The sequence below is a fragment of the Patiria miniata genome, unplaced genomic scaffold (genome assembly GCF_015706575.1).
Source record: "Patiria miniata isolate m_02_andy unplaced genomic scaffold, ASM1570657v1 HiC_scaffold_27, whole genome shotgun sequence".
Lineage (NCBI taxonomy): Eukaryota > Metazoa > Echinodermata > Asteroidea > Valvatida > Asterinidae > Patiria > Patiria miniata.
In genome coordinates this window covers 5,250,090-5,277,774 of record NW_024037066.1, presented here as the reverse complement: position 1 = coordinate 5,277,774, position 27,685 = coordinate 5,250,090, and the positions used below count along the sequence as shown (strand labels likewise).

Here is a 27,685-nt window from a genome sequence, read left to right as displayed (position 1 = left end):
TTCCCAATCAATCAAGCGAACTTGTAAAAAAAAAAAAAAACGCAGAATTCTTCTCTAAAAAATCGCGAATGTAAGTAGCACTGGCGGATTCAAAAATCAACTACATTTAATTTGAAAATCTCAACCTTTCAGAAAAGGTAAAATTATGCCGACCTACCGTTGGTCCGCGTACGAGTTGGTCCGCGTACGAGTCGGTCCGCGTACGAGTCGGTCCACGTACGAGTCGGTTCGCGTACGAATTGACCCGCATACGAGTTGGTCGCGTACGAGTTGGTTCGCGTACGAGTTGACCTGTATTCATCTAATTCAATAAAACCACCACGGGCGTAAATAAGGATTGCCATTATTTTGTCAAATGAGGGCGGGCTTGACCAAAAAAAAATACTCTTGCGATCGATCGTGCACAAAAAAATGACACAGCAAACAGCACCCCGCCATTTTTCATGGTAAACACGAACAAAATTACTAATCGAAGCCTAAACGTACAGTCACATATCAAGGTAAGATCATAATATAACAAATTAACTAAAAACATCATTTCTCTTCTATTGTTAACGTTAAAGAAATGTTAGGTACAAAAATACCGGCGAGTAGGCCTGAAGTTACCGGACATGCCGGAAGTGTGTGCAATGCCAAAGGCCTAATTTGGAAAACGGGAAAATGTGTACAAAATATAGAGAGCTATATATTTTGGTAGTTGCTATTGTTACGGCAGTCAACCGTCTGGTTCCCTGCCAAATATTATTCAAAGTCAGAATCTGTGGCTCTTGGAACCAGGCAACCAAATCATTGTTCTCAGACTAAGTTAATTTCCCTTTTAATTTAAAACAAATCCTGCAAAGCCAAAGCCACTGACTTCAGAAGAAAATGAAATGTAGGCCCTACTTCAATTAAAAGTAGGATTTCATTACAAACATAAACAATTTGATCCCGGGACCTTCGTCATGAACCTTTAACATGTTTAACCAATCGAGCTACGAAAGCATACTGGTTGGTTGGGCAGTTATAAATATTAATAATATTATTATGCAGATTTGAAATGCAAATAGCAGTTGAAAATTGCGTTAACGATAGCCACTGTGATGCGTTAAACCTGCAATCTCATAATTTGCCACACATCTTGCTCAAAAATCTCAAACACTTATTTACTTCCTCTTCATGACAGAAAAGAAGAATACTATAACTTAGTAATGAACAACTCAGAACAAGATATAAAGGCCTGGCACTAGAGGTGGCAAAACCTTAAAAGCATAGCTTGTGTCAGGCATGCCATTACACAAAAACAGATAAATTATTACAGAAAAACATTCCTTTTACAAAGTTATGAAAAAAAAGATGTCTTGATTCTCAAGGTATCAAAAATAAAACTACTTGGGCTTCAATGGTAGTCATGATCATTTTGTGGTTGCAAATGAAATAAGACCAGTTTTCACCATCACAGTGTACTTTGCTTCAAATGAAATGAATTCACCGCACGTGCAGAGGTCACAATCTCAAATACAACAGTCGACTAGACACCCCGTGACGGCGTTATATAGGCTAGTGTCTTTTGAATTCATCAAATTTATCACAAGCATGCCAACTGCACCCCTTATTTCAATCAATGGTTTTGAAAGAAAAATATTGTTTACCAGGTATTTATATTTTTTTAGCATTTTCAACTTGGGCACGATGGGTAGAGAGTGCCCCCACGCAATCAGGACAGCGGCCTTTCACGAGGGTGATCTGAGGCAACGCGCCCAGGTACAGTGTGTCGCCTGAAACTTTGTTTTGTGGTGTTAGATTTTATTCTTGTTCTTTGTGGTTTGTTTGTTTTTTTCCGGGGGGGGGGGGGGGGGGGGGGGGGGGGGACGGGAGAGTCTCTTTTTTTTTCAATGTTGAGGCCATGAAAATGAGATTTTAGATTTGGGATCTGAACTGAAATTTTGGAAATTCATGAGGCTTTTATATTGGAAAGATCTTGAAAATGTGAATGTAAGATTTAATAGCAGTTTCAAATATTTAGGACCCTTAGTATTTTGAAAAGTTTTCCTTTGAATTCAGACCTCAGTCTGGGTTTGTGAAATTACTCCTCAAACTCATCTCTTCATTGTGGAAATTTGTGAGAAAATATATCCGCTACTGTTGCCTGTATGTAGGCAACTAAAGTTGATTTTGCTCAAAGGATTTTCTGAGTCTAGTATAACTCCTATATTTGACAGGGATGCTGCAACTCCTGTGACGCTGCGGGACCCAATCTGTGGATGTGCCTGACTGTAAGTTGAAGTCTTCTGAAGTAGCTTACTTATGTTAATGTTACACCCTAACTGCTCTGTCGGTCCCCACTATAGATGGGACCGTCCCAACTTAAACGGAATGTACATCATTGGCTTTTGCTGTAATTTTCAGAAATGAATTATTTGGGGGGTTAGTATAACAGATCAAATATTGTTACACTGTCATGTTTGAGGTTTTGTGTTCGAAAATGCTGGAAAAACCAAGAAAAACAAAAATGTTCAAGTAGTCTGGTTCCCGTTCTCCACTAAAAATGAAATGATCAAAAATGCCGGAAAATTGTAAGATAAGGGAAGCAGTCTAGCTGGCCTGCAACCCGTTCATGAACATGGAACAAATAGCAAACAAAGGCCTAACGCACGTAAAAGAACCCAGTAACACTTATCGCTAAGAGAAGGGGTTTGCCCCGGTGTTTCTGGCCTCCTAATTATACTCCCTTGTGGAAGTCCTTAGGAGAAGAACCAAACAAGTACCAAGTAAGTAACCAAGCATTCTTGAGAATTATAGTTGTCCTTGTTCTCTGCTATTTACAGGAGAATTGTGGATATGTCGGGTGCGGAGAAGCAGGCAGTGACCATAGCTCAGTACACACAAAGGTAAATTAACCCTAACCATCCCAAATCCTCCAAAATCCTTTTTGCAAATTGGAGGAATTTGCAGGATTGAGGTTACATGGCAGAAGTGCGTTGCTGATTTCGGAGGACGCACTATGTCAAGGTCTTGGGCTGGACCTTGTGTTGTTTATGCTCAGCCTAGCATAAATTTAGTCCTTGATAATACTTGAAATCCTCCGCACTGCTCCAGGGTGTCTCTGCCTCAGCCTATTGACAGTCATAGCCGGAGGATTTTGCAGGATTCAGGCAGTGGTCACCTCTCCACGGACTATATTCAAGAAATAATGGAGGAATTTTCAGGATTTCAGGCTATATGCTGTTTTTCCTTGAGGCCAATTGGAGGAATTTGCAGGATTGAGGCTACATCCTAGCAAAAAGGCCCAGGGAGTTAGGGTTAAGGACCAGGCAGACTCGGTAAACCAAAAATAGACCACACAGACAAGTCCGACCCAAAACACTCCTTAACACAACTTAATTACACCAACACAGCAGTTAAAGTAATGTAGGATCATTTACAATTACCTTAAAAAGTACCTACCAATTTGATGTCGGAAAATTGAAAAAAAAAAAAAAAATTTGGAAAAAGAAATCTGGCACTCCATCCCTTCACATAGTCTATGTATCGCCGTGGTCTATGACATGTGAGCAGATTCGCTGATTAATTAGGCAAGACAACCGCCTCTTGACCTCTAGATTTTAACCAATCAGCCGGCACTTTTTATGTCGGGTCTTCGGTCATTCACCCGTTGCGCGTCATAGACAATGGATAAAAAAAAAAGTGTCACGCGCTGTGTATCATGTTACGCGACAATGCGCCCGGCTATTGTATTACAAAACACTGCATTCGAATTGACCAATCAAACCGTTTAGTCCTGATTTGGAATGAAATGACGACACAATTTAGTAAAGTCGACTCCAATTGGCTGGCGCGCGGCTTGCATATATCTGCATGTCTAGACACATCAGACGTTACACAGGAGACTCTTGGCTCCGTGGATACAGGTGATACTCAGACTACCCTTCACTGGCCAGAAAAATTATTCCTTGTGTTGTGAGCGGTTAGGCAAAAAAGTCTGACCGCCAATCATGAGCCGTAAGAAAATTGGTTACACCCTACGTGTCGTCAGCATGCTAGACTTGTTCCGAGTGCGCTCAATCAAAGTTAGGTTTTCTGCATGGATTTACCACATTCACATGTGTACAGCAATTGAAAGTGACCTGGTGTGCAAGGCTAAGATCATTGCGCATGCACTGCTGCGCGACAATCGCCGTGCCAGAGTGATACATGATTATATGTATTGTACTTTCAATGTAGACGTGTATGGTCTTTCGATTTGAGTATGTATGGTGTATTGCAAACGTCTTGTGCAACATTGTTGGAACCGTATAACATGTCAGATTTTTCAGGCCCTGGAGCAAAACCCATTTAGATTTGTATGGTAGTTTAACCCTAACCCCCTATTACTTCAGTTGCCTGCTGAATCCAACATTTTGCATGAGGAATGTACACAAGGGGTTTACTGCTCAATCTAACAGGCTCCATCGGGTATGTGACATAGTTGGATCATGTTTGATTCAGCAGGGTTATTAAAAGAGTTTTTTCAGTAAATCTTATCTGTGCGATTTTTTCCTACAGAATATGGACCACCAGCTGAACCTGAATCTGTTGTCCTTCCGCGTCTGGTGCTCTGCCTGCGAAGAGGAAGCCTTCCCCGACTGCGTCATCCGCGAGGGCGCCATGGAGGTCACACAGCGCCACCGCGTGGTGGTGGAGAGAGAGGTGCAGCGCGTGGAGCACCAGCGCATCATGCGAGATCTGCCGCCGAAGTGAGTGTCCGTTCTGTGCATTCAAGTGTTGTACATCTGAACGCTTTTCTTTGGATTTTGAGTGGTGTTGTTTTTGGAAACCAACAAAATGCATGAAGTGCAAATTCATCCTATAGCCTTTAAGTCAGGAATCAGGAAAAACAATCAAGATAAAGGAACAAGTCAAGATGCAAACCAAGAGTATATGTTTTGTTTTGTCTTGGCAGAGGCCCTTCATTGCTGCCCTCAGATTCCTCAGTAACTCAGGCCCTGGACGAGTTCTTCAATAAGGACCGAAAACCAAGAGGTGAGTTAGTCACACACAAAAAAAAAATCAATTTTTTTTTTTTAAAAGTCAGTCAGACTTTTTATAAATTGTATCCGGATTAGGCAGAATGAGAGCTTTCCAGTGGTAGATAAAACCTTTTAGTTTCTGAGTTTATCAACAGAAATAAAGACAGCAAACTTAATCGAAGTTGTAAAACTAACTTTAAGCAAATGTCATTTGAAAAATACTGCTGTTGTGTTGCAGTGAACGAACAGTCAACTTATAAAACATGATGAAATTAGGATTCAAAGATATTTTACAGAAAAAAAAGAAAAAAGAAAAAAAAAGGTAAAACAGGATTTACCGATTAAGGTTCACCTGAAAACAAAAACAAAAAAGTATCACCTCTTTGAATTTTGGTGTTGCTGTATTGCAATATGGCAATTTCTGACTTACAGCTCATTTTGCTGTGACATGTCAGATATTTAAAACGTAATAGAATCTGCTGAATAAATGCTTTCAATCGTTAAAGCCAGAGTCCATCATTTGCAGCTATCCCAAAAGTAAATGTCGTAATTATTGTTGAAAAACATACTTGGTTGAAAGATAGTAAGGGGACTAAACTTCCTGTGAAATTATTCTTTCTGGCAAGCTGTCATATTGAAGAAATCAACGAAAGAAGGCCTTTCCAACGGTGCGTCTTAAGAAGCACCGTTGTAAATTTCTGTTAGTAGTTTGTTTTTTTATATGGCAAAGGGCGCGCGCCCTCTATAATTCGTCGGATCAGTGCGCGACATCGCGTAGCTGCATTCGGCTCAGTGCGAAGGTGTCTCGCACGCTGAATTCAGGCCCAATTCAAAACATGATTCAGCAACTTTTGATTTGAAATCGGGATCCTAGAATGTTGTTTTTCTCGAAATATACAGCTGAAGCTGAGCTGAAACTTCATCAGGTTAGTTGTTCAGCACCCTTCTTTAGATTTTGAGCACTTTTGTTGCTTCGAACAAACTGCACAAATTACAAATGTTGGACTATACCTTTAAACAAAGGAAACAAGTTTTAGCCCTCTCTGAGTGATCCATATTGTTTCTGCTTACTCAGGTTTAACAGGTCTACGAAACCTGGGCAATACGTGCTACATCAGTGCTGGTATCCAAGCTCTATCAAACTGGTAAGCTGCTTTGTCACCATATGCACCAGCAATGATTCTGCTTATGGCCTCCGATCCAATCCATAAGGTGGATTTGTTTTGTCAAACTCTGCTTTGACTGTAGGAGATTGATAAGCCAGCTGTACCTACCAGTTGCTTGCTTTTGTCTGTTGATGGAATTTGACTTGACATAGTGTCTACATGAAATATGATCTGACTGTTGGTGACTAAGCCTGTGTACAAATTATGGAAGGGGAAGTGGATTGAATTTCTGACTGTCTGTGACTGCTCAAACAGTAGGAGGGTTTTTAGGGGTACTTACCGCCATACGCAGGTTAACCAGTGCACGCCTACATTGTCTCTCCCCCATCCCCACCCCACTGTTCATGCACCGAGTCCATAATTACACCTGATTATTTTTCTGTTTATTTGTCCTGACAGTCCAGCGTTCACCCATTTCTTTTTGGAGTGCGGCAGCTTCGTCAAGACGGAGAAGAAGCCGTATCTGGCCAAGAGCTACCAGAAACTGATGGAGGAGATCTGGGGCAAGAGGAGGTGAAACAGTCACTTTGAAATTGAGGATGTGACAATTACAATTTTAAACTTGTTAGCGAAAAAACTTGTTCAGTCATATTCAGCATTATCTCAGCATATCTTTGTACACACGTGTAAATAGCTCCATTGACATTGTCTTTGCATGTTAGCTTTCCTACGGGGAGTGTGGCCTAATGGTTTGGGTTTGTGACTCATGATCAGAGGGTCAGGGATGAAATCCAGCTGCTAGCCATATGTTGTGTCCTTGGGCAAGCTGCTTCACCCCCCACTTGCCTCTCTACTCCTTTGAGTACAAATTGGTACCAGCATCAGCTGGGGAGTAACCTGCAATGGTCTGACATCACATCCTGGGGGGGGGGGGGAATAGGAATCTTCTCAGTCATTTCATGCCAAGGAAACTGGAGATAAACGCAAGCCTGATGGGCCATATTGGCTGGTGACGGAATTTACTTTTCAAAAATCTTTCCTTGTAAAAAAATTGATTTGGTTGTTTCCGCACAGACCCAGCTATCTGACTCCGTCGAGTCTCATCAACAGCATCCGTTTAGCGTTCCCCATGTTCAAAGGATTCACACAGCAGGTGAGATGGCATATTATTATGCAAATGAGAACTACATGTCTGTCTGTTACTTCTGATCATCCGGCAAAGGAGAGTTCATGATAGGGTGTGCGTTAGTGCGAGTAAACGTGAATACACTTAAACCCTGTTTGGTACGAGGTATAGGCACTTTATGGGGTTTGTCGCACTCACAGCGTAATCTCTCCACAAAATCCCACACATTGACTTAAAGAGAAGATACAACATAAATTTGCAAACATCGAAAAACGAAATGATCAAATTATCACGAAATACCTTACTGGATTGTTAGGGAATGACAGTCTAAAGCATCCTGTAAAGTTGTGGCTCCTGTTGTGCTGACATTTTCAAGAAAAATTGTATTTTTCCAACGCTGGTCGGCCGACCAGCGTTGGAGAAAACTTTTTTTTTTCCAAAAAGTGATCCTAATTGTTCATATTTAGTTCGTCTGCATTTTCTTTGCAATTGATTACACACCCGTGAAGAGGTACAAGCCTGCTAGACTGATTCTCTGATCTTACAATTCCCCAAGGCTACAAATTGCTCTGTTTCATCTTTAGTGGGGTCAGGGAACCAGACTACAAGAAAATGATTGGTTTTCTTGGTTTTTCCAGCATCTACGAACCCAAAAACGTGAAACAAGTCAGTGTAACAATGTTTGCTATACCATACTAATCCTCCAAATTCATTTATTTCTGAAAATTGTAGCAAGAGCAAATGTTGTACATTTCCTTTAAAGGCAAGGATCTCTGCACCGCATTATATCTTTGCTATGCTGTTGTGATAATGTGTTATGCCACCGTTTCTTTTCACAGTTGATGATAATAATATGAATTGAACTGTGATACACTGTTGGCAACCTGGGGCTTGGTCAAACAGAGTTTGCTTTATGTCGGTGTGGAACCCTTGATGTAGACAGTGGTTTCATGATGGCTTGCCACAGTGTGTAGTTGTATTACCGTGAAGATGCAATGGCTGCAGATTAAGAACGGCTCAACTCACCGACCTCACGTTTGATTTCTTACCCTTGGACAGGACACGCAGGAATTCCTGCGCTGTTTCATGGACAGACTCCATGATGAGCTCAAGGAGCCCCTGCTGGACCAGAACGACAACCCCTCCGGTGGCGACGATACTGATGCTGCCATAGAGCGCCCTCGACGGGCGCGCTCTAACGACTCGCTCTGCCATTCGGATGGGGAGTACAGCAGCACCAGCATGCATGACAACAGCATGGCCAGCGAGAATACAAGCCTTACATCCGACGACGCCTCATCCTCACCCCCACCGCCGCGTCACTCGGGGAGGCAAAGCAACGTCCCCGAACCCCACCCGGACAAGAACAGACGCAACTGGAAGCGGCCGATGTCGGAATCGGAGCAGGACTCGCAACCAAGGGAAGCCGGAGATGCACAGATCCTCGAGACCGGCGGGCGGGGCATCTCCAGACGGGGACGCACCAAGGAGGATCGAGAGAAAGATGCGCCGGAGAAAGACGTGGACGAAAGTGAGCCGGGGAGGGAGCCCTGCAACGAGACCACGGATGAGGCAGCAGAGGTGGAAGAAAGCAGAGGCGGGGGTCAGCCCGAGGACAAACGATTCTACAAGGTTGGAGGTCACGGGAAGCTAGTGAGAAGTCGGAGTCATGAGGAGGTGGCTCTCAGGGTAGCTGATTCCAACAGAGGTAGGTAGCACTAACAAATATTGTCTTTAAGATTTAGCTTGCAGAAAGAACAGAGTTCCCCAATGTCATTACTTGATTCCTAGACGGCAACATAGTAAGTGCATTATTAGTTCTCAGGTCCATTATGATTCATAGATGAGAATGACAGATATTTGATAAAAGACGGACAGAAACAATTATCTGACAAATCACCTACCTATCTCCTCCTATCTTACAAGGCAAGAAGCTGAGCCCCAAGTACCGCAGCATTGTGTCAGACGTCTTTGACGGCAAGATCTTGAGCTCAGTGCAGTGTCTCACATGCGACACGGTAAGAAACAGCAATGAATATCCAAGTAAAAACTTTTGTTATGCTTGACAAAGTTTTTCCAACTAAATATATCTGGTTGAAAATACATAACTGAGCATAAAATTTCTAGACTGAAAGATACCTTGCCTCCGTTTGTTGACTCCTAATCCCTCTCCCCAGATCTCGACTCGCAAGGAGACCTTCCAGGACCTGTCTCTCCCCATCCCAGGCAAGGAGGACCTGGCCAGGATCCACAAGTCCCACAGCCTGCTGGCCAAGGGGGTCACGCCGTGCTCGGATGCCTACGGCAAGCAGGGATGGCTGTCATGGGTCTACAGCTGGTTCTCTGGGTGAGACATTTACAATATAGTCGTGTTCCCTAACGTGGCACACTTCGAAGCTTACCCGACTTTCCTCGTGTAGTGTTGCCAAACCTCTTTGTTGACAAACCTCAATTCATGCAATGAAATACTAGTACTTTTACCTTATCAATGCTTGCTATTTAACCTCTGTGAACAATTTCAGTTTCATAAAATTTAATCCGAAATTCAAAAACGGTGGTGTCCGGAAATTGGGCACAAATTGGCGGAGTGTTCCCTAACGTGGCGCACTTGAATAAATCTTGGAAAATTCCAAATTAACACTTACGAATTCCTGTAAACTTGATAAATTCTGATAAATAATTAATATCTTTACTTACATACCCAGCCAAATGTTTGTCAGAAAATTATTTTCTTATTTTTCAGGGCATTTTCAAAGGGTTCACTTTGCACTTGAAAATAAAATCGGAAAATCACGCCAAAATAGCTTTTCCTTCCAACTTTGTTACGGGTAAATAAACTCGCGATTTATGAACAGGACCGTTTTTAGAACTTGATGAAATTTCACTTTCTGTGAAATTTCAGTTTCAAATTTTGCTCTAGGTAGGCGCTACCGGCGAAAAATCCAAGTGCGCCACGTTAGGGGCCGCGCCACGTTAGGGTACATCAACAATACAGCGATGAGTCGAACTGCATAACACCACACACTTTGTGAACACGGAAGAACAAGGATAATTCAAAAGAGGCATATTTAAATTAAACTATTCAAATATTTGATTTTTAACTGAATATCCAAAAAGCATTTCACACTTTGAATATTTGAAAAGTTTGGAGAAGACGATAAAAAACACTGTGTAATCGTTCCATAGTTTCATTGTTTTTTTAATGCCACGTTTGTGTTGATGGTCACTTTACACACATGATTTTAGAGCTTCCGTGAGGAATATCAGCTGTAATTTGCATTTTTAAAATCTGTCAAATATCACCTGGTCAGCTACCTTGAAAACAATATTGATACGTACATGATGTTCTTAATTTTTTTATCTCAATTTCAACAGGCGCGGGCAAATGCAAATCCCGATCAGCGTTTCACTTCATTCCCACAGGCGCATGCAATTGATTCTGGCGCGTGTAAAACTTTAGCGGCGTGTTTTGAATATTCGATCAAATACCAGTTTGAACAATCGAATACTGAATTACTCAAAAGTGTCTAGGACCACATTCCAAAAGTTGCCAAGAATGATGGGATGAATAGTCCAAAACACTAAGACCATTTTCTATTTTTAACCCTAACTCCCTAGGCCTTTTTGCTAGGATGTAGCCTCAATCCTGCAAAATCCTCCAATTGGCCTCATGGAAAAATAGCACAGCCTCAATCCTGCAAATTCGCCCATTATTTCTTGAATATGATCCGTGGAGGGGCGACCACTGCCTGAATCCTGCAAAATCCTGCGGCAGTGACTGTCAATATGTTGAGGCTTGGCCTGTGACATCCTGGAGCAGTACGGAGGATTTCAAGCATAATCCAGGCCTATGTTTTTGCATGGCTGAGCAAAAACAACACAAGGTCCGGCCCAACACCATGACAAAGTGCATCCTAAGAAATCAGTAACGCAATTTGCCATGTAACCTCAATCCTCCAAATTCCTCCACTTTGGCAAAGAGGATTTTGAAGGATTCAGGGCAGTTAGGGTTAAGAGACCTTGCAATTAAGATTAGTATGCCTTTGAAAATATGGGACTTTTTTTGTCGAAGTCATTTTGAAAACTTGAACTGTGTATTGCAGGTGGATTTGGGGACCACATGTCACTCTAGACAACTGCCTGGCAGCGTTCTTCTCTGCCGATGATCTCAAAGGTGAGGAGAAATGGCCAGAACTAACAAGCACATTAGCATTTACCAAGTTACAATAGAATTGTGCGCAATTCGCACCACTTATTTTCAACCGAGTTTGTATCAATTTGGTCTCTTATTGGTTTGATGAGAGGACAACCAGGATTTGTTTTGTCGTTCGTTGTCCGTGGGGGAGTGTAGCCTAGTGGTTGGGTTTGTGACTCGCGATCAGAGGGTCAGGGGTTCGAATCCAGCTGCTGGCCATACATTATGTCCTTGGGCAAGCCACTTCCCTCCAACTTGCCTCTCTTCATCCAGGAGTATGAATATGGGTACCAGCATTACCTGGGAGTAACCTGCGATGGACTGGCATCCCATCCAGGGAGAAAAGAAATATTCTCAGTCGTTTCATGTCTCAGGAAACCCCCATAAATGCCGGCCGGATGGGTCATATTGGCTCATGACAGACTTGAGTTTACTTTTTGTTATCTCGCACCCTTTTTCAATCGGATTTATATTATATCTATTTTGTCTGTTGTGTTTATCATATCAAACACACAAACTTCCTGCTTTCTAACAGCCATACGTATTTCATCATTTTCTTTCAGGGGATAATATGTACAGCTGCGACAAGTGCAAAAAGTAAGTGTGCAAAACGTAGCTTTTTAATGAGTTGTCTGCAAACGTTAAATTGTCAGATGAGGAAATAAATGATATATTTTTGTATCTCTCTTTCTCCGTAGGCTGCGCAATGGAGTGAAATTCTCCCAAGTACTCGAACTGCCAGAGGTAAGGCTAGCATCAGTGTTATTTAAACAACAAATTTGAAGAATTCAGAGGCATAACATCTTGTGATGTTTTGGTCAAAGACAAATTCTTTATCAAAGGCCCAATTTGGCGGACTCACAAATCAGTGTGTTACCAAGCATTTGCTTCGAAGATTTGCTACAAATCAGCTTGATTTGTGTCTCCAGCAGCAGCTTCTTTCTACACTGCAAGATCTTCAAGTTTACCATCGTTATTTTATTTGTGGTGATTTATCTTGCGGGTAACCTGTGTGCGTGTCTTGTGCAGGTTTTATGTGTCCATTTGAAGCGATTCCGACACGAGTCGATGTCATCTTACTCGTCCAAGATCAACAGCTACGTCTCCTTCCCAATGGACGGTCTGGACATGTCTCCTTATCTTGCCAAAGGTAGGCACGGCATTTCTCTTGTTCTCCTCCCAAGATTTCATATTTTTATTAGTGATGCCTTTTTTCTTCTTTCATTTTCGTTTTATTTCAATTGGACATTTATTATTATATTGACATGCTTAATGACAGCACAAGGACAGTGCATGTATAAAAACAAATATTATACAAATCTAGTTTGCAGAAAGTACATAACTAAATTCACGAAATTTTTTAACAGTCAATGGTTGTTCTCCTTCAAGGCTCTTTGTCTATTTTCAAAGTACTTTCCTTGAAAAATTTATTCATTTCCCCCCCTTTTTTCCGACCACAGAATGTAACAATCAGTGCTACATGTATGACTTGACAGCCGTTATTTGTCATCATGGAACAGCTGGAGGCAAGTTATAGAAGAAAAAATTGTTTTGTTCGATTTTCATTTATTGTGTTGAGATTAAATTTTTTGAATATTCTTTCCAACATCAGTGGGTTAGAATGTTGGTCCTCTCTTGCATTATTTCCACCTTAAAGGGAATATACAACATTTGCAAACATCAAAAAATAAAACTACCAAGTTTTTACGAAATACCTTACTAGGATGTTGGTAAATGACAGTCTAAAACATCCTGTAAAATTATGGCATCTGGTGTGAAGTCATTTTCAAGAAAATGGTATTTTTGTATACATTTCCGACCACCGTTGGAAAAACCTAACTATTTTTCAACTACTCCTCCAACTTTACACTTTTTTTCAGTCCAAATTTTGTTTGCTATTGGTTACATGTTCATGAACGGGTGCAGGCCAGCTAGACTGGTTCCCTTTAATACCTTACAATTTTCCGGCATCTATAAATGATCCATTTTATCTTTAGTGGAGTCAAGGAACCAGACTACTTGAACATTTTTGTTTTTCTTGGTTTTTCCAGCATTTTCGAACACAAAACTTCAAACATGTCAGTGTAACAATATTTGATCTATTATACTAACCCCTCAAATAGTTCATTTCTGAAAATTACAGCAAAAGCCAATGATGTACATTCCCTTTAAAGGTAATATACAACATTTGCAAACATCAAAAAACAAAACCACCAAATTATTATGAAATACCTTACTGGACTGTTAGTGAATGACAGTATAAAGTATCCTGTAAAATCATGGCCGACCAGCGTTATAAAAAAATGGCTTTTTTTTCAAATACTTTAGTTAGTCTACATTTTGTTTGCAATTGATGACACACCTCTGAATGGGTACAAGCCAGCTAGACTGGGTCCCTGACCTTACAATTCCCCGACATCCATAAATTGCTCCGTTTCATCTAATGTGAGGTCAGGGAACCAAACAACAAAAACCTGATTGTTTTTCTTTTGTTTCCCAGCATCTACGAACACACAACTTCAAGCAAAATATTTACTATAAAATACTAACCTCCCAAATCCATCCATTTCTGAAAATTACAGCAAAAGCAAATGTTGTATATACATTTAACATCAGTATTACCCCTGGGAATATAGAGACTTCATTGCCGTAAATTGTCATGCTTAGGGACACAGAAACACTGTGATCCCTTCGTAGAGTTCAGACCTTAATTTTGAAGACTGTATTAATGTCCCATATTGTTTGCAAATTCCAACCCCCCAAAAATTCAATCTTCAATCACTCTTCCAGGTGGTCACTACACGTGCTACGGCCAGAACTGGCTGAACGGTCAGTGGTACGAGTACGACGACATGTATGTCACGGAGGTCAGTGACCTCCAGGTGGCCAACTGCGAGGCCTACGTCTTGTTCTACAAGTAAGCGAAACGATCTTATTCCAAAGCTGCTAACCACAGAGATCCACTAAGCGCAGAAAAATATTTAGTTATTAAAAAAAAAAAACAGGATACCACCTAAAATACCATGCAATGTATATTGGTTGTAACTGGTTCTTGGTGTTTCTTTTATTACAAATTTCCATTGTACGTCAAGATAATGGTACCTGCTACTCTGGAATTGTTTTTTTTAACATACATCTACATGTATCATAACTTTTTTGAGCTCTGTTCAGTTTTAAAATCATAATAATTAAAAAGTTTAACAAAAAAATTGCAGGAGCACGATTTGAACCTGCGACCTCTAGATTATCATACCGGCAGTCTTTCAACTGCTTTCTGACCACCACCCTTGACCAAAGATATTGACAAAATTGGGAAAACGTAGGGCTGGATAGCTCAGTTGGTAGAGCACCAGAATGGCAATCCGGAGGTCACAGTTTCAAACCCCGCTTCAGTCAATTTCTTTTTTTCAGCTATATAATTATTAAATTTGCACCTAGTCAGTTTCCATGTGTGGTTTATTGGATTAGTAGTTTTAAATTCATTAGGATCATAAATCAGCAGATTTTGAGATAATTTTATTATTATTTATTTTGTTTTGCAGGAAAGTTTCAGATGAGGCAGTCAAGGAAAGGCAGAAAGTATCGGACTTGTTTGAACAACATGAGGTAGGCATCATCGGCTGGAATAACTTACACGTCTGTAAATTGGATTCATTATTAAAGTTGTGTACCCCTGGTACTACTGGTACTAAACCCTAACCGCCCTGAATCCTTCAAAATCCTCTTTGCCAAAGTGGAGGAATTTTGAGGATTGAGGTTACATGGCAAAAGAGCGTTACTGATTTCGAAGGATGCACTTTGTCAAGGTCTTGGCCCGGACCTTGTGTTGTTTTTGCTCAGCCATGCATAAATATAGGCCTGGATTATGCTTGAAATCCTCCGTACTGCTCCGGGATGTCACTGGCCAAGCCTCAACATATTGACAGTCACTGCCGCGGGATTTTGCAGGATTCAGGCAGTGGTCACCCCTCCACGGATCATATTCAAGAAATAATGGAGGAATTTGCAGGATTGAGGCTATATGCTTTTTTTCCATGAGGCCAATTGGAGGATTTTGCAGGATTGAGGCCACATCCTAGTAAAAAGGCCCAGGGAGTTAGGGTTAAACACCCAGCCGTGGAATTATTCCATCTGGCTTAATGTCATGCATGAAAAGCAAGTGATCCTTTATGCCTTGAACTGTCAGAAAATCATCAGTGTTAACTCAGTTGATAGATTCAATTGATTGCTACTTGCTTTCAAGCTTATATATCCACTTTTTTTTGTTTCTGCAGCCAAGCTTTCTCCACTTCTATGTGTCGCTGCAATGGCTGAACAAGTTCAACAGCTTTGCCGAGCCGGGCCCCATCTCCAACAATGACTTCTTGTGCAAACACGGAGGTTAGTTACAGCCGCGCAACCAAACATGTCTTGTCGTGAAACTTACTCTACTTTGCCTATAGTCAATTTTTGTTTTCGTCACTCTCATAAGCTGCGTCTGCTGGGTCAATCTCAGTACTCTCAAAAGTAAGAAAATGTTGAGCGCACATTCAACTCGGGTTACGTCGCTCGCACAGTTAATATTGTCATTTGGCATGCGTAATTATGGCTGAAGGTAATAGCAGAAGGTAATTGTTTGTAAAATAATGAGGTTTTAATGTGGAAATACGAGAATACAGTTTTAGATCATATTCAACCATTTTTGTTTTCTGTGTAGGTGTACCGCCCAGCAAGGCTTCCTACGTCGACCAGCTGGTGCTGAAGGTGCCACAGCCAGTCTGGGAGTATCTCCATCAAAGGTCAGTACATTCATCAGATCATCAGATCATCTTCAATTCGGGCGATTCTTCGTTCTTGGTTGGTTCATCTCCTAAATTCTCTGCATGGGAGTTTATACTGGAGAGCAGAAACACCGGGGCAAACCCCTTCTCTTAGCGATAAGTGTCACTGGGTTCTTTTACACGGGACCTACGGCTTTACGTCCCATCCGAAGGACGAAGCAATAATGGTTAAGTGCCTTGCTCAAGGGCACAAGTGTCCACCTGGTGGGCTCGAACCCACGCCACTGTTGCCTCTGAAACACCAGAGCATGAGTCCGGTGTTCTTAACCGCTAGGCCATGACCCTATGCAGTGCGCCACCAAGAGTTTTCCATGGAGAGTCCATTTTTTTGAAGTTTATGGTCGACAAAACATGGCCCATTTGAATGAGTGTCAGTAGACAACTTGAGCTAATTTGTTATAGATTGGGGCATAGCGTTCTGCCACCTTACAAAAAACACAATATTGATGAAAAGAAAAGGGCAAACAGATCCTTGAATCATACGCTTATGTAATTACTGACGGAAAAACTAAAAATTTCAAATGTCTCACGCTGCGAATTTGTCGACTCTCTCCCACAATGCACTGGGAAAAATGAACTCTCCATGGCAAACTCTTGGTGGTGTACTGCATTGTGAATCGCCCCGAATTGATTGACTGATTTTCATTTGATCGGATGTGATTTTTAATAAAAGGTTGAATTGAATGATTTAATTTAAATGGCTAGTTGGATGGTTTTGCATGGTTCTCGTCGTCAGTTGAAGCAGTTTGATTGATTTGACTGTTTTTAACTGTTCAGAGTTCCCTTGCTTTGCCTTGTTTTGACTGGAGGTGATTGATATGCCAGCTATTCATGTGCCTACCCGTTACCTCTTTTGATGGAATTTGACTAGTCACAGTGTTTCACATGAATGTGATATGACTGTTTTTTGACAAGCCTGTATACTAATCCATGGCAGGGGAAGTGGAAGAAATTTTTGATTTTTCTGTGACTGATCAGACAACAGGAGGGTTAAAGCTATAGTCCATCATTTGCAGCTATCCGAAAAGTAACTGGCGTAATTATTGTTGAAAAACATACTTGGTTGAAAGATAGTAAGGGGACTAAACTCCCTGTGAAATTATACTTTCCAGCAAGCTGTCATTTTGAAGTAATCAACGAAAGAAGGCCTTTCCAACGGTGCTTCTTAGGACGCACTGTAAGCAATTTAAATTAGTAGTTCGTTTTGTTATTCGGCGAAGCGCGCGCAAGCATTGGCACGATGCACACGCATGCGCGGTTGCTACAATTCGTCGGATCAGTGCGCGACATCGCGTAGTTGCAATCGGCTCAGTGGGAACGTGTCTCGGACGCTGAATTCAGGCACAATTCAAAACATGATTCAGCAACTTTCGATTTGAAATTGAGATCCTAGAATGCTGTTTTTCTCGGAATGTACAGCTGAAGCTGAGCTGAAACTTCGTCAGGTTAGTTGTTCAGTATCCTTCTTTAGATTTTGAGCACTTTTGTTGCTTCAAACGAACAAAATGCACAAATTACAAATGATGGACTATATCTTTAAAGGGAAATTACAACATTTGCAAACTTCAAAAAATAAAACTACCAAATCATTTTGAAATACCTTGCTGGACTGTTAGTGAATGACAGTGTAAAGCATCCTGTAAAATCATGGCACCTGGTATACTGTCATTTTCAAGAAAAGTGGTATTTTTGTATCAATTTCCAACGCTGATCGGCCGATCAGCGTTGGAAAAAACTGGCTTTTTTTCAAATACTGGCCCCAGTTGACAATCGCACTTGTTTGCAATCGATTACACACCTATGAACAGGTACAAGCCAGCTAGACTGGTTCCCTGACCTTACAATTCCCCAATATATGTAAACTGCACTGTTTCTTCTTAAATAGAGTCAGGGAACCAGACTACAGGAAAATGATTGTTTTTCTTGGTTTTTATAGCATTTTCGAACCCAAAACCTCAAAAAAGTCAGTGTAACTATATGTGCTATATATTTCCAACCTCCCAATTCCATCCATTTCTGAAAATTACAGCAAAAGCAAATGATGTATATTCCCTTTAACATTGATTGATTGATTTGATGTAGGTATGGCGGAGGCCCAGCTGTCAACCACCTGTATGGATGCTCCACCTGCCAAGCAGAAGCTGAGCAAATTGAGAGACGACGCAAGGACGAGAAGGAAACATTCCTCAGAGTAAGAAAGTTAAAAACAGTTTACAGCGCAACATTTAAAATGTTGCACATTAACCATTTTTCTTAATGTATCCTAGGTAGTAAAGCATTCTATGATTATGATACTGGCATGGCAGACGTTGAATTCATGCAGAAGTATTTTGAGGCTTGTGGTACAAATCTTGCTCATGGATAAATAACAGCAACAGTAACACCATTGTTTCAAACAGGGATTGCACTAAGCATGGCCACTCCTTGGGAATTTTCCCCAGATCTTGGGAATTTAGGCCGGGGCTTGGGAGCGTTTCGCTGGGCCTTGGGATTTTTTGCGTATTGAGAACACACGAAAGTATGGATTGCACTTGCGCAAAATGTTAATTGAAGCACTTCGTGAGCCCCATTCGCATAACAATATTTTGGGAAATTTTCTGCAGTCATCTTGGGATTTTCAAATTTGATGATTGCCCTTGCACATGCACTGATTTCTCGACCACAATCCACGGTTATTCCCCTTCTTAACTTTCTGTAAATCTTCTCGCTGCATTGTTAGATTTAATTTAATTTCCGTTCTTGATTTCATCTTTGATATTTTTGTTTGTTACCACAATCCACGGTTATTCCCCTTCTTAACTTTCTGTAAATCTTCTCGCTGCATTGTAAGATTTAATTTCATTTCCATCCTTGATTTCATCTTTGATTTTGTTTTGTTTGTCCGACAGCTGAACGAAGCTTTCTCCCAAGACGATTCCCCAGACTCTGTCATCTACTGCATCAGTCTGGCCTGGTTCAAGACTTGGGAGAACTTTGTCAAGGCTAAAGAGAAAGGTACAGTGACTCGCAACAGAATGCAGGAAGATATAAAGGCTTCCCAACTCCCACTAAGTCCCCAAAACAGTGACCCAACCTACCTGGATTTTTTAGGCCAAATTGCTGACCTCAAACTTTTTTGTTGCCATATTTGGCCAAAAATTTAAAATAAAGTATATTTTAAATAAAAACCAAGCATTCGATAAGCATTTTGTGTGAGCTTTTGGTTAATTAATGTTTATTAAACAGAATAAATTTAAAGGTACTAAAGTAAACACAGTAAGTATAAAAGACCAACAAACAAGCATAAAAAGTTACAAAATGACATTATTTTCCTACCTTCCTACCTGGATAATTTTTAGGGCCTTTTTTTTTCTTGGCCCAACAGTTAACAGTGGCAGAGTTTGTTGGGCCTGTTTTGGAACAGGAATGAATCCCCATTTTGAACGCAGCCAATATATAACATTTTCTTTTGCATTAATCATTATTTCTTTTCTCCCATCCTACCCCTTCTTGTGCAAATACTTGAGTAGAAAATGAGCAGTTTTTTCCACCCTTTCACTTGCACTCAACCACTTGCATATGGAATAAATCACAAATCACGTTCTGTGAACGAAGATTGATTATGATACAGAGCTATCGGCTTAATACAAGCAATTTGATTGGTCCATCCTCTGTACAGATCCACCAGGCCCCATTGACAATCGACCAATCGCCATCATGAAAGGAGGGCATGCTGTACTAAAGCATGGTAAGTCATATTAAAAAAAAAACCTCACAGATCTTGCTTTAGTGCTTTATATGTACAGGTGAACAGAATTTGTCTGTATTCTTTTAAAGGGCTATTGATATACAAATGTAACATGGTCTGAGGGTAGATAGTCGATATTAGTGAGAGGATGTCCCCGACACTGGAATCAGGGTTCAGGCACGACCCTCAGTTTTCAGGATAAGGAACTCAAAAGTAATCTTCAATGCTGATTTATTTCTTCTCCAACTCAAAAAGATCCAGATCATCAGAAGATCCAGTCCATGAAAAACGCCATTTTCTGTGAGAATATCCCTGACACTGGAATCAAGGTTCAGGCATGACCCTCGGCATTGAAGATTACGTTTGTGTCTACTCTTTTGAGTTCCTTATCCTCAAAACTGAGGGTCGTGCCTGGACCCTGATTCCAGTGTCAGGGACATCCTCACAGAAAATGGCGTCATAGACAGGATAGAGGAACTACAAGTCTTTTATGGACTGGATCTTTTTGATTGGTTGGGTCTTTTTGAGTTGGAGAAGAAATAAATCAGCATTTAAAGATTCACTTGAGTCGACTCTTTCTGTTCCTTATCCTCAAAACTGAGGGTCGTGCCTGGACCCTGATTCCAGCGACAGGGATATCCTCTCATTAGCTTCCAACAAAATTCAGACGCTGCCCTATTACTTTCTGAATGTACAACTTGCTCTTCTCAGGAGCCGACTGTGGCCAGATCTCCAAGGAGATGTGGTGCTACCTCCACTCCATTTACGACGGGGGACCCGAGATTTTCCTCCACCCAAACCGCCCTTCCCTCATGGACCACGCCCAATCAGCCATGTCGGATGAGGAGAGCGCGAGCCCGCGGGACGACCCCCAATCTAGACTTTGAACAAAAGAGTTCATCTGTAGGCACTCAACCAAAGACACATGTATGAACTCTTTGTTGCTCCACCCAAATTGACCACACCCGGTCAACTGGCTTATATGCAGAAAACATGCACTCAAAGGAAAATACTGAATCCAGACTTGACAATCTACAACCATTGCAAGTAACATGAATACATTCCAACTGCCACCAGTTTGACCACACCCGCATTGACAACACCATCAGCCACCTCAGATATAGTTATTTCGAGGACACACCATCCAGACAGTAATCAAAACCTGTACGTGACTCTAGAAATATGAATGCATCCCAACAACTACTTTGGCCACACCCAATTTGACCACACCCAAAATCAGTCAACCCCACTCAGTTTCTTTATATGCAGTAAACTAGAGCCCATAGGACATCCACTCCAGACTATAATAAACCTGCACTGAACACAAGATGCATTAATGCATCCCAGCTGCCACATCCAGTTTGACCACACCCGATTTGACCACACCCGATTTGACCACGCCCAAAATCAACCACGCCCAGTCAGGCTCCTTAGAAGCAGCAAAGTAAAGCCAACAGGACACCCTCCTCCAGATAAATAAAAAACCTGCACTCAAGAAACATGAATGCATCCCAAGCCGACTTCCACACCCAGTTTGACCACACCCAGTTTGACCACACCCAAATCAACCACGCCCAAATCAACCACGCCCAAATCAACCACGCCCAGCCAGCCTCCTCTGATCCCCCTATTAGAGCCTGCAAGACACCGAATCCAGACTGAAAAAATGCATTGGAGCGCAAGAAACATGAATTTAAATATTGAGGCGTATATGTTTTACTCAACATTGTCAACATTAGTCTTGTTAGCAAATCTGAAACCACATTCCTGTTATATTATTAATAAGAATGTATTTGAATTTTGATATCGAAAACAAAAGACTTTACTTTCATTTTTCAGGTTCCTTTGCAAGCACTACTTATATTACTTTTAGTCATTTGCACATGTCAGCATAAAGATAATATTTATACTTACATATGTAAGTTTGAGAAACGTGAAGTAAATATCTAAAGTATTTTTATTATTTATGTTGGAAAAGGTATTCCACTGCAGCTGCATGGGGCAATTTTTCGAACCACAAACAAAAGAATGTAAATTAAAGAAGACCTATGGATGGTCTTGCAAAGCGTACGTCAGTATACGATCAGGATGGAAAATTAAGTCATGACAGTGAATACAGGTAACATCAGAGAAGAAAGTAATCATTTTATGTCCCAAAAACAGTACAGTGACAAATGAACAACATTTGACCGAATCAATGATTTGAAGAATAAATGATTAAGTACTTGGAAATGGACTCGGAAAGAATGTTGCAACCTGACGTAATATATCGTCTCAGTAAAGGTCAGTTATTGCAAAAATGTTGAAAAGACATCATTCTGGGACTGAGAAACTTCCAATTTTGTAAGGAAATAATTTTCTAATAATTTTCTTGATGCTCCATAGAGGCGCCTGGATACTTCATTCTTTCCATGGATTCAATGAATTTATTGAATATAATTAATGAAATATGGAAAGTGATCCATCTCCTAAAAAATATACACCAGTTTGACTCACAAAATGTACTTCTGTTAAAAAAATTCAAATTAAATGTCTTTGTAATTTGTGAAATGTGAATATAATGCTACGTTTCATTCATGATCAAATAATTGATTCACTTTGATTTTATCATACAAGTTACACTGCAGAGTTCGCTTCATATATTTCTATTTCCAGATACCAATTTGTTAATAGCAGAAGTTTGTAATTTTGCTTAGGTACATGTATATAAATTATATTTCACTGTGTGTGGTGTTTTTTCAGTGTTTGAGGATCTCAAATTGTTAAACCGCTGGATTAATTTATTTATTTACAGTACAAATGTATCTGGACAGAAAAAACAAATTACTTGTTTACGAGTTATAACTGAATTCGTTCCAAATATGCAGAATAAATTATGAAGTAGTTATCAAAACAGAAAGTTTAATGTTGGTTGAATAGGTGTGACAGTTTGGTTTTAGTCTGTTTTCAAGAAAATCATGAACAAAGATTCTTAGGTATTTTACTTGCTAAAACAAACACAAATACACCAACAACCCAACAAACAACAAAAATTGGCCAAGTAAAAAAAAAAAATACCAGTTTCGCGTACCCGCCCCCTTCCTTTTTTCCCCCAGACGCCTCTTTTTTTTTATTCATACATTTGCAATATATTTTTCATATCGTCTTTTACTTGTTTCCAACAAAATTGTTGCTACGTAGAGAGAGTTACAGCTTCTTTGGACATAATTGTTTATCAGCAAAGTGGTCGAATTTATTGAATAATCCATCTACCATCTCGGAAAATTTGCATCTTGGGAAATGGTCCCTGCCTCCTTTGTTTTTTCAAAAAAGTCCGAAAGAGAAACTACTTATTTTTTTTTTACTCGGCCTTACATATGATTGGGACATCTAATCATGTCTCTTAGAAGTGTTTTTGAGACAATTTAAACATTTTTTACATTCAATTCCTACTCATTGCATTTTGTAAAATGCTAAAAAACTAGTTTTGCTCTTGCATATTTTTGTTTTCTGAAAATACATCAATTTTTCTCGAAAAGTGATAGAAAATTATTTTAGCATGTCATCTTCTAGTTCAACTTCAGTGGTCATGCAAATTATAAATTTCCCAATTTCAAGCGAACTGGAGCAATACACTACAGGGGGGATAAAAAAAACACCCCAAAACCGAGATATTATTGCTAATTGGAACAGAAGTAGGGCACATGTGAATCAAACGGAGATATCCTCTGTTAGGGTTGAATCTCCTCTTTAAAATGACACCCTGATCATGTCATTACATTCACGGTTGACTGAGCAGTGACCAATTTTAGGAAAGGGTCTATTTAGAGAATTGCGCCACTTTTCAATTGTGGTTTTGTGTCATTTAATTTGTCACAGAGTGAAAGGCTATGGTTGCCAATCAAGGCAGGATGGAAAAAAAGAGATTTCACCATGAAAAGTGACGCAATTCTCTAAATAGACCCTTTCATAAAATGGTAGTCGTGTAGTTGAGGACATACGGACACCTCCCTTTTTTACTTGGTCTTGTTCGGTTCAAAAATGACTTTTGAAAATGACTGTCAAATTTTCCAAAATTACTTTTGCAGCCCCAATATGCAAGCAGTCTTTTTGATTGAGATTAAGTCTATTTTGTTATTTTGATTAGTAGGCCTACTTTGGAAAAAAATGCGACTTTCTTACCCGTTTGCACCTGGAGACGTGCGACGAGTCGTCACAGTTTTTCAGCCTCTCAAGCACTGTCATCATTTTACCCCGTAAATTTCCTCATAAATAAAAACCCTGCCCTCTTTTAGTCCGAGTAACTTGGACCCAACTTATCGCCTTTTTAACTTTCGGACATGGTCTGACGATAGTAGCCTACTATCGCCAGACCATGTTCGAATGTTAAAAGGTTAAACTTGGACCCAATTTATTGCCCTTTTAACATTCGGACATGGTCTGGCAATAGTAGCCTTCTTAAGTTTCATCGCAAGATATTTCTATCAGTTTTGGTGTTGCCGCACCTCGAGCCGTAGTTTGGTAAACAAGGAGTGGCTCTCTGAATCAAAATATTTTCAGCTTGGCGAATTTGAAGGAAAAAAAGGTTTAAATTAGAAGTTTCCTCACGCTTGTAGCTTGGTGTGTCGCTAATGTCAGCCACTGATGTCCATACACAGTTCTTGAAGTTTACAATTGAACAAGAATTGCGTTTGGACAATCATGGGCGAACACCGCTGGAGGACGGAAGGGACGGCTGAATATGCAGTCTATCAAAAAAGAGTTAACTTCTACAAGTCCTGCGTTTACTCTCTGGCACTGGCACCCGCCATTTTGTTAGCAGGACGTCGCAAGTCTGTTTAATTCTTGCGTATTGTGGTGGTGTTTTTCTTCTCAAGGCTACGGTGGCCCACAACTGTCACGGCAAAAGCAAAAGCGCCACGGCAAGCGCAACAGCGCCGCGGCAAGCGCAACAGCGCCGCGGCAAGCGCAACAGCGCCGCGGCAAGCGCAAAAGCGCCGCGGCAAGCGCAACAGCGCCACGGCAAAAGAAAAAGCGCCACGGCAAAAGAAAAAGCGCCACGGCAAAAGAAAAAGCGCCACGGCAAAACAAAAAGCGCCGCGGCAAGCGCAAAAGCGCCACGGCAAGCGCAAAAGCGCCACGGCAAGCGCAAAAGCGCCACGGCGAAAGCAAAAGCGCCACGGCGAAGGCAAAAGTGCCACGGGTTTATTGGGAAGGGGCGTAATCATACATGCCGCTACTACATCAAAAAATAAAATGGGAAGGAGAATGGCCGCCACCAGGAATTCTTATTAAGCACAGAATTTAATTCTTTGAGAAGTGATTTTATGGCCGAGAAAATAGCAAGGCCAAGGAAAACCGGTCAGGAAATAAATCGTCGATATTAATTTGTTGTAGGATAATTATTATTCTAAGAGAGTTGCTGCCGTGAATCAGAGTTTATCAAGGAGTGGGACTCGCTATCGGCACCATCAGGGCCGTTCCTCATTTCTTTACATTTCGTGGGATGCAAACAATTACAAGGACGGGAGGCTCTGTGAGCTGATGCATTTTTGAAAACATTTTTTTCCCCTTCCGACTAGCATGCAGAGAAGTTCCGTTAATTTGAGCCTTTTTTCACAGGTGTGTATACCAGTGTAGGCACGAAAGTGAGCTGCCCAGAGTGTATGAGTTAATTTGTTTTTCTTTTTCAGTATATCATACACATCTATAGGAAGTCGATTAAGGCTCTCCTGCAGGGCTGCGGCAGTGGGTGGGTAAGGCTTGTCAACACGTAACTCGCCCGCGGGCCCATTAGGTTAGAAATTCCCAGAGAGCGGGAATTTCAAAACTCTTCGCTGAACGTTGCTTGCACTGACCGGTTTTCCTTGCTATTTTCTCAGCCATAAAATCACTTCTCAATTCATGGTGGCGGCCATACTCCTTTCCATTTAATTTTAGATGTAGTGGCGGCATGTATGATTACGCCCCTTCCCAATAAACACGACTGAGTTGAAGATAACTCACAAATCGAGAAATGGATCGTTCTATTAGACAGTTGCAACGCTTTCGACAGAGGAGGTTAGGTCGTGGATTTCATGTAAGGAACGTAACACAGGCGAAGACTTTGGATATAGAATAAGAAAGGAAGAAATTAACTTAAAAAAGGGGGGGGGGTAAGGGAGAGACACTAAACAAAGGAGAAGTGTTATCGTTGAGATGCACAGTTCTAAGCTCTTCTATGAAAATTTGGTGAATCTGAAAAGAGCCGTTTGCTTTGTTTCGAGTGAATACGGAACTATTTGATGCCGGAAACAAGCCCTCTTTCTGCCCTGCAGGCTGATTCTGCGATGATGTGGAAGACTGTCCACAGGGCAACTCATCATCGCTATCGCTAAGCATCATGAGGTCTTGTTCGGCTTGTTGGTTTCTTGAGCCGGGGGTGGATGGGCCAATGAGTTCTAGGTTCTGAGTTAATTTCTTTCTTTCTTATTCTATATCCAAACTCTGGGCAGCTCAATTGTGTGCCTACACTGGTATACACACCGGTGAACTCATGGGCGTCGCCAGAATTTTTTCTAAAGGGGGCAAAACATATTTTTCCCAAAAAATTCTTGTATTTCTGAACAAATTCTCGATTTCTCAGTTTTAGACGGGGGCAGGGACATTTTGCCCCCCCCCCCAACTCATTCAATTTACACCACTATGACTTCGCGCCTCTTTTTCTTTTCTTTTTTTCTCTCAGTTTTTTCCCCTTCCTTTTTTTGTGTGCTATTCCAGGGGGGGGGGGGGAGCGCCCCCTTGCCCCCCTCGCGATGCCCATGGGTGAACTAAGTCTCAAATTATCGGAACTCTTCTCTGCATGCTAGTCGGAAGGAAAAAAACTCTTCAAAAAAATGCATCAGCTCACAGAGCCTCCCGTCCTCGTAATTGTTTGCATCCCAAAAAATGTAAAGAAATGAGGAACGGCCCTGATGGTGCTGATAGCGAGTCCCACTCCTTGATAAACTCTGATTCACGGCAGCAACTCTCTTGGAATAATAATTATCCTACAACAAATTAATATCGACGATTTATTTCCTGACGTGACCGGTTTTCCTTGGCCTTGCTATTTTCTCAGCCATAAAATCACTTCTCAAAGAATTAAATTCTGTGCTTAATAAGAATTCCTGGTGGCGGCCATTCTCCTTCCCATTTTATTTTTTGATGTAGTAGCGGCATGTATGATTACGCCCCTTCCCAATAAACCCGTGGCACTTTTGCCTTCGCCGTGGCGCTTTTGCTTTCGCCGTGGCGCTTTTGCGCTTGCCGTGGCGCTTTTGCGCTTGCCGTGGCGCTTTTGCGCTTGCCGCGGCGCTTTTTGTTTTGCCGTGGCGCTTTTTCTTTTGCCGTGGCGCTTTTTCTTTTGCCGTGGCGCTTTTTGTTTTGCCGTGGCGCTTTTTGTTTTGCCGCGGCGCTTTTTGTTTTGCCGTGGCGCTTTTTCTTTTGCCGTGGCGCTGTTGCGCTTGCCGTGGCGCTGTTGCGCTTGCCGCGGCGCTGTTGCGCTTGCCGCGGCGCTGTTGCGCTTGCCGTGGCGCTTTTGCTTTTGCCGTGACAGTTGTGGGCCACCGTACAAGGCGCTGTCTAAACGATTATTCAATTGACTTCCTCAATTGTGTTGCACCAAGAAGTCAAATTTTATAGTGAGCGGGGAACTTGTCAAATCCGCCGCAAGGTCTTCGTTCGAAACTATAAGAAGCTGCCAGTGGGTTCCGGTTCAGCTTAT

General features: G+C 41.3%; 1 protein-coding gene across 2 annotated transcripts; it reads left to right on the top strand.

Moving 5' to 3' along the window:
- The first annotated feature begins 343 nt into the window (after positions 1 to 343).
- On the top strand, positions 344 to 21,967 carry LOC119734290 (ubiquitin carboxyl-terminal hydrolase 20-like). 2 transcript variants are annotated; one of them, XM_038207708.1, is made up of 25 exons: positions 344 to 500; positions 1,653 to 1,743; positions 2,202 to 2,255; positions 2,808 to 2,870; positions 4,525 to 4,715; positions 4,922 to 5,001; positions 6,064 to 6,133; positions 6,554 to 6,667; positions 7,169 to 7,247; positions 8,280 to 8,928; positions 9,147 to 9,238; positions 9,398 to 9,567; positions 11,324 to 11,394; positions 11,979 to 12,012; positions 12,114 to 12,159; positions 12,445 to 12,565; positions 12,876 to 12,941; positions 14,206 to 14,332; positions 14,958 to 15,021; positions 15,690 to 15,795; positions 16,112 to 16,193; positions 18,318 to 18,426; positions 19,124 to 19,229; positions 19,894 to 19,962; positions 20,674 to 21,967. In XM_038207708.1, exons 2-25 carry the CDS (start codon positions 1,672 to 1,674, stop codon positions 20,847 to 20,849), a joined length of 2,811 nt encoding a protein of 936 aa, XP_038063636.1. In that variant the 5' UTR covers positions 344 to 500; positions 1,653 to 1,671; the 3' UTR covers positions 20,850 to 21,967. The 2 variants fall into 2 exon arrangements, with proteins under 2 accessions (XP_038063636.1, XP_038063637.1); XM_038207709.1 differs by having other exon boundaries at positions 347 to 500; positions 1,635 to 1,743.
- The last annotated feature ends 5,718 nt before the right edge of the window (positions 21,968 to 27,685 follow it).